This window comes from Hyperolius riggenbachi, chromosome 2 (genome assembly GCF_040937935.1).
Source record: "Hyperolius riggenbachi isolate aHypRig1 chromosome 2, aHypRig1.pri, whole genome shotgun sequence".
Lineage (NCBI taxonomy): Eukaryota > Metazoa > Chordata > Amphibia > Anura > Hyperoliidae > Hyperolius > Hyperolius riggenbachi.
The window spans coordinates 510,813,787-510,829,862 of record NC_090647.1 but is presented as its reverse complement, the minus strand read 5'-3'; the positions used below and the strand labels follow the sequence as shown (position 1 = coordinate 510,829,862).

Sequence of the window (16,076 nt, the reverse complement as noted above, 5' to 3'; positions counted from 1 at the left end):
TCCCCAGTGCATTGATTGCATCTATTTTCCCCTCTAACCACCCCCTGAGACACCCATCAATCACCTCCTGTCACCCCCCTAGCACTCCTATCCATCAGATCAGGCCCAATACAACCTGTCATCTAAAAGGCCACCCTACTTATGACCGGTTCCACAAAATTCGCCCCCTCATAGACCACCTGTCATCAAAATTTGCAGATGCTTATACCCCTGAACAGTCATTTTGAGACATTTGGTTTCCAGACTACTCACGGTTTTGGGCCCGTAAAATGCCAGGGCGGTATAGGAACCCCACAAGTGACCCCATTTTAGAAAAAAAGACACCCCAAGGTATTCTGTTAGGTGTATGACGAGTTCATAGAAGATTTTATTTTTTGTCAAAAGTTAGCGGAAATTGATTTTTATTGGGTTTTTTTCACAAAGTGTCATTTTTCACTAACTTGTGACAAAAAATAAAATCTTCTATGAACTCGCCATACACCTAACGGAATACCTTGGGGTGTCTTCTTTCTAAAATGGGGTCACTTGTGGGGTTCCTATACTGCCCTGGCATTTTAGGGGCCCTAAACCGCGAGGAGTAGTCTAGAAAACAAATGCCTCAAAATGACCCGTGAATAGGACGTTGGGCCCCTTAGCGCACCTAGGCTGCAAAAAAGTGTCACACATGTGGTACCGCCGTACTCAGGAAAAGTAGTATAATGTGTTTTGGGGTGTATTTTTACACATACCCATGCTGGGTGGGAGAAATTTCTATGTAAATGGTCAATTGTGTGTAAAACAAATCAAACAATTGTCATTTACAGAGATATTTCTCCCACTTAGCATGGGTATGTGTAAAAATACACCCCAAAACACATTATACTACTTCTCCTGAGTACGGCGGTACCACATGTGTGGCACTTTTTTACACCCTAAGTACGCTAAGGGGCCCAAAGTCCAATGAGTACCTTTAGGATTTCACAGGTCATTTTGCGACATTTGGTTTCAAGACTACTCCTCACGGTTTAGGGCCCCTAAAATGCCAGGGCAGTATAGTAATCCCACAAATGACCCCATTCTAGAAAGAAGACACCCAAAGGTATTCCGTTAGGAGTATGGTGAGTTCATAGAAGATTTTATTTTTTGTCAAAAGTTAGCGGAAAATTGATTTTTATTGTTTTTTTCACAAAGTGTCATTTTCCACTAACTTGTGACAAAAAATAAAATCTTCTATGAACTCACCATACTCCTAACGGAATACCTTGGGGTGTCTTCTTTCTAAAATGGGGTCATTTGTGGGGTTCCTATACTGAACTGGCATTTTAGGGGCCCTAAACCGTGAGGAGTAGTCTGGAAATCAAATTTCGCAAAATGACCTGTGAAATCCTAAAGGTACTCATTGGACTTTGGGCCCTTTAGCGCAGTTAGGGTGCAAAAAAGTGCCACACATGTGGTATTGCCATACTCGGGAGAAGTAGTACAATGTGTTTTGGGGTGTATTTTTACACATACCCATGCTGGGTGGGAGAAATACCTCTGTAAATGACAATCTTTTGATTTTTTTACACACAATTGTCCATTTACAGAGTTATTTCTTCCACCCAGCATGGGTATGTGTAAAAATACACCCCAAAACACATTGTACTACTTCTCCCGAGTACGGCGATACCACATGTGTGGCACTTTTTTGCACCCTAACTGCGCTAAAGGGCCCAAAGTCCAATGAGTACCTTTAGGATTTCACAGGTCATTTTGCGGAATTTGATTTCCAGACTACTCCTCACGGTTTAGGGCCCCTAAAATGCCAGGGCAGTATAGGAACCCCACAAATGACCCCATTTTAGAAAGAAGACACCTCAAGGTATTCCGTTAGGAGTATGGTGAGTTCATAGAAGATTTTATTTTTTGTCACAAGTTAGTGGAAAATGACACTTTGTGAAAAAAACAATAAAAATCAATTTTCCGCACCCACTGGGGGCGTTACTTACGCCCCTTCCCCAGCTGTCATTGTGCATTTCTGCCTCTCCCCCGCCTCCCTGCTCTGTGATGAGACACACAGAGCTGCAGCGTTGTGGCCCCAGAAGTCACTGAAAGTGAAAATATAGGATTTCTATCCAGCTAGCCCCCCGGATCAGGTAGCGTAGTTTTTTGGTTTTTTTTTAGAAAAATGCCCATCTCTGGTTCTCTTTAAGGTTTGACACTTACCTGAGTAGAGAGAAGGCTTATCGTCATTGTTCCCACATTGTCTGCAGGTAAAGCTATTCCGTCTAATAGCTCTTGGGAAGAACTTGTGTCCCTGAGTAGTTCTGAAGACAATTGCATTGTTTCTGAGCATGCGTGAGTCTAGATATGTGTATAGGCAGTAGCGATGCTCTCATCCTTGGAACTACTTGCGGCTAATAACTTTACCAGTGGACAGTGAGAGAATGATGTGCCAGGCGAAGGAACAGGAAGGCTCCATGATATCCTGAACCTTCCCCCTACTAAGCTTAGTATCCAACCTAAAGTGAATTTTCTCAAGTCAGGTTTACTTTTAAAGCTAACCTGTTGTGGGGGAAAAGGGGGGAGGATATGGAGTTAGATACTCACCTCCAGTGGCGTAGATAAGGAGCTGTGAGCCCCGATGCAAGTTTTACAATGGGGCCCCCCAAGCACTCTATACATAACAATTGATACGGCGCACCAAAACCTGCCAAGGACAACTACAGTGTCATAGGTGCAAGAAGGGGATGGGGAACAGCTTGTTAATGATTACCACTATTCAAAGTATCTATAGAAGTGATAATTATGACCAATAGAGAGCTAATACTGTAGTTGAGGAAGGGCCCTTGGGGGCCCCTCTGGCCCAAGGGCCCCGATGCGGTTGCAATCTCTACAACCCCTATTGCTATACCCCTGCTCACCTCAGTAGTTGGAAGTATGGATGGTCAATAAGATGGAGATAATTCAGAGTTAATACAGGATTATGAGGCTTCTGTCTGCAAATGTATGCAGCTTGAAAATGGACCAATCCACTTCCACCCTGATGAGATTTGATTGGTCCATTTTCAAGCTGCATACATTTGCATTTAGAATTTGTACATTCCTGTATCAAATCAGAATTATTTGCATCTCATTGACAATCCCTAGTTCAAAGCAGTGGTGGTTGTCTTTTACATATACCAGCAAGCGGGAGACTATGGGCTTGATTCACTAAAGCGTGCTAAGTGTTAGCACGCCAGTGAAAAGCCCCTTAGCACATGCAAAGCACTTTTGCACGCCCTAATATGCGCACAAAAGTTTGCACATGCAAAGTTTAGCGCTGCACAGTGCGCGCAAAACGTTTCACCGTCCAAGTGCAAAATAGCCTGGTAAGCGTACTTTGCACGCGGATGGTGCGACGTTTCGCACGCACCAAATAGCGCGCGACCAGTAACAACTTTGCCCATGCAAACTACTTACCACCCTAGTTTGCACGTGCAAAGCTTTTAGGCATGCTCACTGTGTTAGCACACTTTAATGAATCAAGCCCAATATCTTCCCTAATGTCTATCTTACCATGGTTACTCAATGGTGTATCTCAATCAGTTCCATTTAGAGCTCCAGTTCACCCTCCTAAAATTTTCTTTGTTATAAAGAAGATAAAGAGGGGACTATAGCATCATATTTGATGGAGATGTTCCAGTGAAATGCCCTTTGCAAAGTCAGCCATGTGATCTAGAGACATTCCAAACATGGAACCGATAGCTGAGTGGGTGTTCCCTAGTGATCAGCTCTCTCTTTAGCTCCTCCCTGCTGCTGAGAGATTAACTCTTTGTAACCAGCACTGCAGCTGAGCAAGCTTGTTCTCATCTTGTCCTATAGTTGCAGTGCTGACCCTGTGGTCAGCACTGCAACTATAGGACAAGATGAGAACAAGCTTGCTCAGCTGTAGTGCTGATTACAAAGAGTTAATCTCTCGCAAGTGATCTCTCAGCAGAGAAAGGAGATGGATGAGATCAGGTGATAGATGTTCACAAGAAATCTAGCTAATGCCTATACACCATTATTTTCTGACTTCCTCATGAGTGGTTGATGATTGGATAGGGGGAGGAGTCCAAACCACTTTCTGTCTGGTTAAATTGCACGGTCATCTATCAGCAGGAAGAGACGCTAAAGGATTCAGTGAGCCAGAAACATTGAACCCTTTGCGGACCAACATAGTTGAAATCTCTGTCATGCTTGTGGCTGTAAGCCTCTGACATGACACAGATTTTGCACTAGGTGGTCTGCGTGTTCTCGCCACAATTGCGCGCATACGACACCCGAGTTAAGCTGTCAATAGACGGCTTAATATCCTGGTATTAATCAGGAGCCATGACGATTGCTTCCTGATCACGTGACCACTACGATTGCTGGTGATCGTAGTAGTCACAATGTAGACAAACCACTCACATTCCATGTTCCACCAACTATTGCATCTCCTGGCCGCTCCCTTAGGCATCCATCCACATACTGACTGAAGTACGAGTCCCGGCTTGATGATGTCATCAAGCCAGAACCTCATACTTAGGTCAGTACGGGGCTGTCTGCTATGATGGCGGTTTACAGCTGCTCATAGCTGTAGAGAAGAGGAAGGTGAGTAATACTTACCCATCCTCGCTTCCAGCTGCTGATTTTAGCAGGGGGAAGGGAAGGTGGGGGTCACTAGACCACCAGGGGAATGTTTAGGGGAGGGGGAACCACTACAGTAGATCACCAGGGAATATAGTAAAGGGCGGGGGGGGGGGGGTGTCCACTAGAGACTTGCCTGGTCCTTAAGGGTGCCAGAGTGATCAGTCACGAAGGGGTTAATGTACGTATTTATTGAAATAATTGTAAACACTTAATACACAAAAGATTGTGTATCGTTAATTAATGCAAATTTTACTGCCGTATAAAATAAAAATGGGAGGTTTTAAACAAACCTTTAGGGCTACAGTCAATAGATTCATTTCATATCCATTAAACATTCGGTCCCAAGTGATCTGCAGTCATTGAATGGCCTCTCTATGATGAAGCATTGTGGCACTAGTGCGTTGTAATGCAGAACACAGGCCCGGTTTTCTTTCTGTGTCTTTTCTTTGTCTTCCACCAGCTCTTCGGTTTCTCCGAGTTTCCCCTTCTCTATAAATAAAAGGAAGCCCCGTAAAATTTAATATTTAATGGGGTCCTCGTTAAACTCAATTATGTGTTTCCTCCATAGGCATGTTCTGCAGATAAAGATAGCTACTTGTTTTGCCTTTTCTTATTAGATGCCATATTTTATATTTGGTGGCCAGGGCTCGGGTTTTCCTAAGTAGAATTCCACTTGAAGGATGGGCTGAGCTGCACCAATTTCATATCATCCTCCTCGCCTTAGAAGTCCTCCGTGAGATCCTCCCTGGCAGTCCGATGGCCTCCGATCTCCCCTTATTCATCGAGTTGACGCTTTCAGTGACTTATCTGCATTGATTCCTCAATCCGTAGCAGGGCCATAGTAAATAAATGAGATCCCTGGAGTTTCCATGTGTTATTTTTCTCCTTGGCGCGTGCATTACTGGCTAGCCATCCTGTGACATTGAATTCCATTTCTTCAATAAGTTCTCTACTAGTTTCTGGAGTTCTCGAGAACCCTCCATTCTGACATTGCAGCACTTACTAGTCAGCATTGCCAAATTAGTCCCAATGTTGATGCAATTCTCCCCAGAATGTTTAAAGTATTATCTCAACTTTGAGTAGATATTTTTTTCCCCCGGAATAAATGCATTGCAAGCACAATGGAAATCATCCCATTATAACTGTTTACATTTTACTATTTCTCAGTCACAGATTCCCATTTGGCCTCTGTCTGTAAAAAAAAAAACAAAAAAACATAATTGCTGGTAGGGGCACTGTCTTTGCTGTATTTATGTAACCTCTTCTACTGCAAGCTTTTGTCTTTTTCATTTGACAAGTTTATTCGAGTTTACAAGTTACATTCATATGTAAGAAGTCATTCAAATATACGTTAAATGTTAACCAGAATGCATGCATAAAATAGGGGTACAATGAAAAATCGGTGCCCGTTTGTGTTAATAAAATTATTGTTAGTATGTACCCATAGTCTTCATTTTTAAAGTATAAATAGTGTAAATTATCATATAAAATATTGGTATATGTTAAAATATTTTACTGCAACGTAACCTAACCCCACTCTAACACAAAACCTTCCCTTCCTGATGTCTAACCCTAAAACCCCCCTTCCTGACACCTAACCCTAAAATGCTCTTTCCTAACACCTATCCCTAAAACCCCCCTTCTTGATGCCTAATCCTAACCCCACCCCCTTTTCTGACACCTAACCCTATAACCCGCCTTCCTGACACCTAACCTTAAAATCTCCATTCCTAACGCCTAACCGTAAAACCTCCCTTCTCGATGCCTAACCATAAAATTCCCCCTTCTTGACACCTAATCCTAAAACCCCCCTTATTGACACCTAACCCTAAAACCTCCCTTATTGACATCTAACCCTAAAACCCCCCTTCCTGATTCCTAACCCTAAACACTCCCTTCCTGATACTTAGCCCTAAACCCCCTTTCCTGATGCCAAACCCTAAAACCCCCTTTCTAGCTCCCAACCCTAACCGCCCCCCCCCCCCCCCCCCACCACCTAACCATATAATATTGAAAGCAATACATTTCAAAATGATAACTTTCAAAATTAATACTTTATAAATACGACAGATTTAAAACTGTCAAAAACTATCTAATTTTGAAATCTATCTAATCGATAAAATTTTTAAAACGATAACAAATTTATAACGTAATAATTTTCAAAACAATAATTATTGCACACCCAGTTTTGTGCTTTGGGTGCCTTATAGCCGATATTCGCATTGGCACCCATGGGGCGCACAAATCCTCCATTAGCCACGGGCGCCCAAATTTCAAGCTCCGACCAGAACACAGCAAGCACACAGAATATAACAGGCAGCTCACTCATATATAGAATTAGGCACAGTTCTAAGTTTAAAACATACAGTACTCTACACACTAGATTATGCATAGCTCCCAACTGTCCCTCTTTTGGAGGGATAATCCCTCTTTGGGAGCCCTGTCCCTCTGTCCCTCTGTCCCTCTTTCCCCCTCATTTGTCCCTCTTTCAGGACTTTGACCCTCTTTATATGTAAATATATATATATATATATATCTACTAAAAAAATTGTTTGACTCTAAACTTTATTCATATCCTTTAAATTGATATATTACTAATTTTAAAATGTTTATATGAAGGGAAATGAACCAGGATACAAAGGACCAGTGTGGTTTGAATTATAAAACAACATATTTTTCTTGTGAAATCTTTATGATATGAGTGACTAGGGATGTGACGGGGACGTGATCAGGGGTGTGGCTTGGGTGTGGCCTAAGTGTCCCTCTTTCTCATCTCAAAAAGTTGGGAGGTTTGGATTATGGCTTGTAAAGGGCATGTGCACTTCAGGTACACCATTCTACAGACAGTGACATCTTGTGGTTGCTTTACTAACCTGCAGTCTAAAGTCATTCTTTTGATACTGCCAACAGTACACTTACCTGTAGACGGAGGCAATGACGACAACAGGAAGCTAGACAGTGCAGTAGACCTCTTATCAGCTTCCACCTGTAACTAAAATATTTGTTTTGGGTGGACTGACACGTAAGCCGCCTAAAGTTTCCGTTCGGATAGCTGAATTATGTTAATGTCGCTAGATGTTCCATCAAGCGAGGTAAGACTAATGGGATCTCGCTCTCTAAGGGGACTAAAAGGTTTTATCTGAAGACAGTGATGATTAAATAGATTGGAAAGCCACAAAAGCATAGCAATGTAACGCTCACTGTGTCAGGCGAGTACGCCGAGTACTACATGTCACATATGGAAAAGCGATCACATTCATTTGTCATGTTGCCACACTGCACGGGAACAAAGTGATAATATTAATAATACACTAATACCAGAAGCACACTGCAGGGCTAATTTTATGGCCTCAAAGTTTTTAACTAATGCATGGCGTAATAAAAATGTCACCGAGATTTATGCTTGCGCGGAATTATTAAAGCCTAAAATAAATGGAACTGACGAGCACCTTTGTGATAAATCTGTACGTTTCAGGTGAAGACGCGCTTTTTCTTTTCCCGCACGCTTATGCTGCGCGATGACTTTCATTATTGTGTTGTTATATTTAGATACGACATCAAGGATGATTACACCTTGCGGATTAAGAAGGCGGCCAGCGCTGACGAGGGCACCTACACCTGCATATCGGAAAACCGGGTCGGTAAAGTCGAAGCATCAGCTACCCTCACCGTAAGAGGTAGGTTCCGAGATCTGGAGAGAAATTCTCGCCTTTGGTTTTTAGATCGGCTAACAGAAATGTGTTCCTCTTGCTCACCAGTCTCCACTAATGGTTTATTCATATGAAGAACATTGTGTGATGCATCCATTATGACCAGGGGCAGCTCCATTGATTTTTTTTTTTTGTTAAAATGTAAGGCAGGTGCTAATTGGATCCACTGGTGAGGTAGCTAAGCAGATTGGTGACCCTATTCCCCTTTCAGATGGGCCCCCTGTTTTGATAGTCAGATGTGCCCCCATTTAGATAGACGTGCCCCCTTTTTCATTGTCAGAGAGTCCCCTGTTTAGATAATCAGATGGGTCCCCCATTTTCATAGACATATGGTCCCCTGTTTAGATAGTCAGATGGGCCCCACATTTTGAAAGTCAGATGGGCACCTGTTTAGATAGTCAGATGGGCCCTCATTTTGATAGTCAGATGTGCCCCCATTTAGATAGTTGTGCCCCTCGTTTAGATAGTCAGATGGGTCCCCCGTTTAGTCAGATCTGTCCCCACTTAGATAGTCAGATGGACTCCAGTATTGTAGTTCCTTCCCTCTGAGTATGAGCGGAAACATCAATTACAGCAAAAGACTCACCAGCTGTGACTTTCCAGCGATGACATCATCCACTCCTCTTGTCACATGACGCAGCTGTTACCAAGGATGTTTCCTCCATATTTTCTAGGAGGACACTACTATTCTGATGGCTTCCTCCTGGAAGGAAGGATCATTGTTTTTGAAACAGTGGATGTGATTCCTTTAAGGGGGCACTAAGTACATTTTGTTTTTGGAGTAAATGAGCCATACATTACTTTTCTCCGATGTTGCTGTCACTTACAGTAGGTCGTAGAAATCTGACAGAAGTGACAGATTTTGGACTAGGCCATCTTTTCATGGGGGGATTCTCAGCAAGGCTTTTATTCTTTATAAAGATATTTCCTAAAAAGGATTTAAACAATGATGCTGGCCAGTGTCCCTGCTCGCTACAGTTTTTTGGCAGTTGGACAGAGCAACTGCCAAATTACTAATTGCTTTTGAAAATAAATAAATACCTGAGAATCCCCCCATGAAGAGATGGACTAGTCCAAATCCTGTCGCTTCTGTCAAATTTCTACTACCAACTGTAAGTGACAGCAACATAGAAGATAAGTCATTAATGGCTCATTTGGAAAAAAACGTACTTCTTATTTATGTTTGCACATATTTAAAATTTTACAGTTTTTCTTCATAGTGCCCCTTTAAATATATTGGTCCTGATCCAATTCACTTTATCTCCTAAATTTTCTCCTATATCTGTTTAAAATAACTGTACTCTGCAACGGAAAAAAAGTACCAACAAGTAGGGGGGAAAGTACTGTCAAAATTAGTCTGAATATTTTCTTGCTTGCTGGTGGCTTGAAAGCATTTTATTAATAAAGTGTGAAATTATTGCCTAGGAGAAAACTTAAAAGAAAAAGCAATGGGGTCGGGCTCATTATGTCCAAAACCGACAAACATTTAGTTCCGCTTGGAATAAAACACAGACATAGATCTGTCAGGGATACAGCATTTTTGTACTCAGGAGAACCTTTCTTAACGTTAACGGACATTCTGGCCCGACAATCAGTGAATATTATAAATAATTGTATGGTACTGAAGATAAAATCTAATTATTTGAGAGATTGAAGCAAGAACAGAATGTACGCCATGAATCTGACCTCGCTGTTAGACACATACAATATATTTCCTTTATCTGAATACCTCTCTAACAGCAGTTTCTACAGCAGATATAATAATAGCTTAAAAAGTCCAGGGAATTTCACAGATCTTAGTTTAAAATATTCTCCTCATTTTCAGACGGTATTGAAAAGAATCATTTTCCTCCACTTGACGGGAACACTATTTCACAGCTTAGTGGCGCATGTTCTGGGCTTTCATGCAAGCTGTTATAAGGTTAATAAAAACATTTTTAGTGTGATGTGTTCCCAGTTTTTACACCTAATGCATCACATGAACCTCAGTGTGATTTTTTTGTAAAAATGGAAACCATGGTCTCTGCCAGAATAAGATTTGTTTTTTGTATATAACTCCAAAAAATTGCTATTTACCAGGAATATAAAGCACTGATATCAGGGCAGTTGGTTGAGGCTGTGGTCCTCAAATTCTGTTCTGGTCCATCAATGATTTGCCTCAACAATGGAAACTCATTTTATGGGACATATAGCGGAAGCAGGAGATTTGGGCGCATGAGACAAGTGGACAAAAAGGGCGCCCCATTCACTCCCATTTTAAATATCGTTTAATGGGTGCCGAACAGGGAAAAAAAGGTGCCGGAGATTATTAACGTTTTACAAACGGCGCCCGGAGATTTTTAAGGTTTTATAACTGTGCTTGTGATGATTTAACTTTACAAAATGAGCCCGTGATGAATAACGTTTATAAAGATACTAAATCAATATTTGGAAAACATTTCTAAAACATTATTATTCACCCAAAAAAATTATTTACATTTTTTTATTTAAATTTTTTATTTATTAATGTTTGTAAAACATTATTATCCATAGGGGGTCTTAGGTTTAGGCACCACCAGGGGGGTCTTAGGTTTAGGCACCACCAGGGGTGTCTTAGGTTTAGGCACCACCAGGGGGGTCTTAGGTTTAGGCACCCCCAGGGGGTCTAGGGGTTAGGGATAGGTACAGGGAGGGCTTTGGGGTGGTCAGTTTTAGGCACCACCAGGGGGGTCTTAGGTTTAGGCACCACCAGGGGTGTCTTAGGTTTAGGCACCACCAGGGAGGTCTTAGGTTTAGGCACCGCCAGGGGGGTCTTAGGTTTAGGCACCCACAGGGGGTCTAGGGGTTAGGGATAGGTACAGGGAGGGCTTTGGGGTGGTCAGTTTTAGGCACCACCAGGGGGGTCTTAGGTTTAGGCACCACCAGGGGGGTCTTAGGTTTAGGCATTACCAGGGGGGTCTTAGGTTTAGGCACCACCAGGGGGGTCTTAGGTTTAGGCAACACCAGGGGGTCTAGGGGTTAGGGATAGGTACAGGGAGGGTTTTTAACAAACGTAATTTTAAGTTTCAGTTTAGAAACAGGGAAGATTAACGTTTTAAGAATTGCCGATTTCATACACATTATTTAATGATTTATAAATTCTTAAAACACTATTTGTAAACGATATTCTACACAATATTTTTATAAACGATAATACTGCTTATCGTTTACACCACGCGCCCTTTTTTCCCCGACGCCCCTTTTTGATGTACGCCCTATAGCGTGGTGAAAACGTAATAAGAAAATACCAGGAACGCAGTATAGGGCCAATGGTGAGTGAGGAAGGAGCTTGGGAGTGAAAACACATACTGTACCTATTGCTATTTTTGACCTGTTCAATGTTTCTAACTGTAAAAGTTAAAAACATTGATAACTTTTTTCAATGCCCCTTATCATGAAAAGGGATATGTAAGGCAGCAAGCAGGTTCTTGAAGGTGAAATGTTGGAAGCAGGAAAAACGTTCCATGGTAAGGATCTGGGTGACTCTGACCAGGGCCAAACTGTAATGGTTAGACAAATGGGTCAAAGGACATGCAAACAGTAGGTCCTGTCGGATGTTCCTAATATGCAGTAGTCAGTACCTACTTACCAGAATTGGTTCAAAGAAGGACAAATAGTGGGCAACAGAGTCATGGGCACCAAAGTTCATTGATGCATGTATGGAGTGAAGAATCATCCTGGGCCATTTCCACAATACTGTAGCATGAATTGCTAAGAAGCTTAATGTTGGCCATAGCAGAAAGGTGACATAACGCAGACTTCCTTACAGCTTGCTGTGTATGGGGTTTTATAACTAAAGACCAATCAGAGTGCCCCATGGAAATTGCCTACAGTAGGCATGTGAGCGACAGAGCCTGGTCATGGAAGAAGGTGGCCTGGTGTGATAAATCAGGTTTTCTGTGACCTCTAAATTCCCCAGATCACATCTATGAGATGTTCTGGAAACCAAAACCAATCCATAGAGACCCCACCTTGCAACTTCAAACTTACAGGACACAAGGATTTTCTACAGACATCTTGGTGCCAATTACCACACGACACTTTCAGTGGTCTTCTGGAGTCCATGCCTCAACAGGTTAGGGTTTTTTTATTGGGTGGCACTTGGAAGGGTAGAGGTTTACACAAAATTAGGTTGTTTAAATGTTTTGGCTGATCAGTATATGTTATATATGTATGTATTTTTTGTCTCCATATGCTTTTGAACACACACAGAACAATTTGTTTTTGGTGGACTTGACATTGAAAGCCACACCACAATTATTGAATTTTATTAAATGTATTTGTGGCGATGTCTACAGTGATCCTCCTACAGTGATCTGCTGCTGAATAACTCTCCAGCACGATTGTAGCCTGAGATAAAGATTTTTCTTTTTTAATTGGTTCCACGTTAAAGATTGACTCTGAGCCGACACGGTTGTTTTTCGGAGCCTTCATAATATAATTTTGCATGCCTAGATGACTTTTCCTTAGAGAAGATTAGTCACTTTATTTGAGTGTAGTATTGCATGTCACACATTCTGACAGAATTTCTTTTAATTTCCTTTTTATGTTCTCTCACCACCATTGTATAATGTCTCCAGCTCGCCCTGTTGGTAAGTAACCATCCTTTTTTTGTGTTAGCATGGCTTTTACTATGCTTTCCATCCACCATTCACACCCTGCATGTGCAGCTTCACCACTTATGCGGTTCGCTCTTAAGGCCGCCCACACATGTCCGTTTCAACGAGAGATGAGACATCTGTCCCTGTTCCTAAAAGGAATCCGTGGTATGTTTTTTTTAGAAGTATACAGTACATGGATGTAAAGTTCCTATAAGAAGCCTGCACTGAGATGAATATGAGTCTGGCGTATTTATTTCTGGTTATGTGAACCAAGTGTCCGACTGTTCATGTAGGGAACTCAAACTACAAACACTTTAAAAGTTCTTTAACCATAACATTTGTTTTTTTCCTCACAGTTTCCCACAGTTGAAAATGTAGAGTTTGCAAATGATCCCAGAGATTATTATGAGGATATAAAAAATATAGTTGCTACTCCAAAAATAGAACCCTCTAGGTTGGAAACACAGGAAAAACTACTAGCTGGAAGGACCCACAAACTATAAAATAATTTAAAAACATTTAAAAAGAGAATATAGGTGTTGGCTTACCTTCGAATGATGACAACTGCTTAATAAAATGTTCACAGTTTATTGCAACATAGGAAGACAACACATTTCGTGGCCGAGACCCACTTCTTCAGGACAATACATGCCTTAAAACATCTGCTTTTTACAGCATTTTTTTAAATTAGTTTACAATTTTGGGCTCCTCCAGTTAGTAGCTTTTCTTGTGAACCTAAAACGTCACACATTGAAAATAAAAATCAAAGAGATACCAGAGCCCAAGTATCTTGTAATACGTGAGGTATGTATCATAAGGTTTGAATCAGTATCTGGGTCTCTGGTGAGTCCTTGGTGCAGTTTGTTCATGTTGGTCTTGATGCAATGAGAAGTATAATGTGCGTTCCCAGTCTACCTATTGAAGGCCTTCATGTAAAGAGAGCCCAAGGGGCTCTTCAGGTAAGTACTGTTTTCCCAACTCCCTTCACTTGGGTGCAGAGATTCAGCAATCGTATATTCTTACCCTCCTTACAGCTCATCTCCCAAAATAGCCTGATACTAACATCACTCTTCCCTTCAGCCTAATCCTAACTAGTCCTGCTTTCCTATGCCCAACGCAAACTGAAAAAGCATGTTAACCCTTTCACCCAAATTCAGCAGTAACAAATACTCATTTCTCCCTTAACCTCAAGCCTTTATCTTTGCCCTAAGCATAACCCTAACCTGAACCCTTAACTACATTTAGAACTACATTTAACCTTTGAATAGTCTATCATTAAACCAACATGGGGACTGGTGTTTGGCTACAGGAGAATACATTTGTCAGGCTTCCTTGATTCCAACATTGGACATTAAAGAGGAACTTTAACCCAAGATTGAACTTCATCCCATTCAGTAGCCGATACCCCCTTTCCCATGTGAAATCTTTGCCTTTTCTTACATAGATCATCAGGAGGGTCTGTATGGCTAATATTGTGGTGACAGTTTGCTGTCTGTGAACCTCGTTGCATTGTGGGAATAACATATTTTTCTAACTGCCAAGCATGCAGTAGCTCCCCCTGTACATAAACTCTCAGTAAACAAACATTCGTACAGATCACCTGGCTGGACTAAAGAGATTGCCACCAGTGATAAATCTCAAAATGTAAATCAGGAAGAGGAAATATTTTATAATGGGCAAACACTGACTAAATTGTCTATAAATGAATATTGTAAAAAATAAGTAATTATTTTCCTTATGTTATTTTCACTACAGTTCTCCTTTAAGGTTTCAACAATCACTGTTTATCACCCAGATCCGGATAAGCATAGCAAGCTGCCACAAACAGTACATATAACTAAATTCAGTAGAAGACATGCATTATCCTGTATAGCTGCTACCATCATCCAAAGGTTCCACTTATATTTGTTATCCTAACGTGGTAACCCTTTTACATGGAGAATAGTTTAAACAAGTATCATCCCAACCACATGCAAACTCCTACCCTGTGACAGGAACTCAATACAGTTCATCTATACCACAGTTATAGAAGGACTTAGCATACGTTCCACTCACTCCCATAAACCTAAGTTGATGTTTAACAATGGGACGTCGGTAGACATAGCAGACAGAAAAATTCAAGAGACAGACTTAAATATATTGTTTAGACTTAGGCCACACCACTTTCTCGCCAATTTATTTTTATCAATAGCCCTATATAGGGAATGAGTGTAGAATGTTGCATTTAGAATGCTGGTCTATACCTGCTTCCTTACCAGATATGTGTCCTGAATACTTATCCTGGTCTTTTTGATCCTTACCGTAAGGGTCAACCTGTCAGGTAGGCTTCTGGGCCCAATCTGACCTGTCCATCATCACCGGTAACCCCTATGTAGGCAATGAGTCTAGAATGTAGCGTGCGGAAAGCTGGTCTATACCTGCTTTCTTTCCAGATCAGTGTCCTGAATAAAAATCTTGGTCTGTATGATCCTTACAGCAAGGGTACAGCAAGGGTTAACCTGTCAGGTGATAGGCTCCTGGGCCCAGTCTGACCTGCCCACCATCACAAGCAACCTTTATCATCTTTAAACCCCGCCCACTGCAGCAGAATTGGCTAAAGAAAATACAAAGTCATCAAGGTTGAGCGGAGCAGTTTCAGGAAGTAAATTTTTGCACTTTTTTTTTTGCAGGGTTGGACACGATTGACAGGCTTACAGTCTCCAAACAGACTTCATGTACTCAGACTGTCAAGCACCTTTCCTCAAGGATTGTTACACGCTATTGATTGGGGGCAGTTTGTGCCTGATTTGGCTTATTTAGAAGCACACTTATCCCTTAATGGCTACTTATCTCACCCTTCACCGCTAGCTAACTTATTCTTCTTAGAAAAATGAAAGTCTATAAAGCTCCATCATGATCCTACGGAGAAAATAGCTCCCATATGGATTATGTCTCGAAAACACAACATTGTCATAACTGTCTACATAGAAACCATCTAGCAATTAGCCATCCTGTCCAAAGGTCGCCGGCACAAATCTTTTGCCTCTCTGAATAAAATATGACTGGAAAAGGGCTTTGGAAAATGTATTTGTTTTAAGCCCTCCGGCCCCCAGGCACATATGTTCCATCATGAATTAAATATTTCATCAGGTAC

At 41.5% G+C, this 16,076-nt stretch overlaps 1 protein-coding gene across 20 annotated transcripts in view; it reads left to right on the top strand.

Annotated features, from left to right (window-relative positions):
• ROBO2 (roundabout guidance receptor 2) overlaps positions 1–16,076 on the top strand; it is a 1,374,514-nt gene that overhangs the window by 1,169,512 nt on the left and 188,926 nt on the right. For 14 of the 20 annotated variants that reach the window (XM_068270504.1, XM_068270514.1, XM_068270503.1 and 11 more), the window contains exons 6-7: positions 8,164–8,291; positions 12,923–12,934. In XM_068270504.1, coding sequence (XP_068126605.1) covers positions 8,164–8,291; positions 12,923–12,934 — 140 coding nt within the window. The remainder of the gene's footprint in view (positions 1–8,163; positions 8,292–12,922; positions 12,935–16,076) is intronic. The other 6 variants (XM_068270505.1, XM_068270507.1, XM_068270520.1 and 3 more) reach the window with 1 other exon arrangement.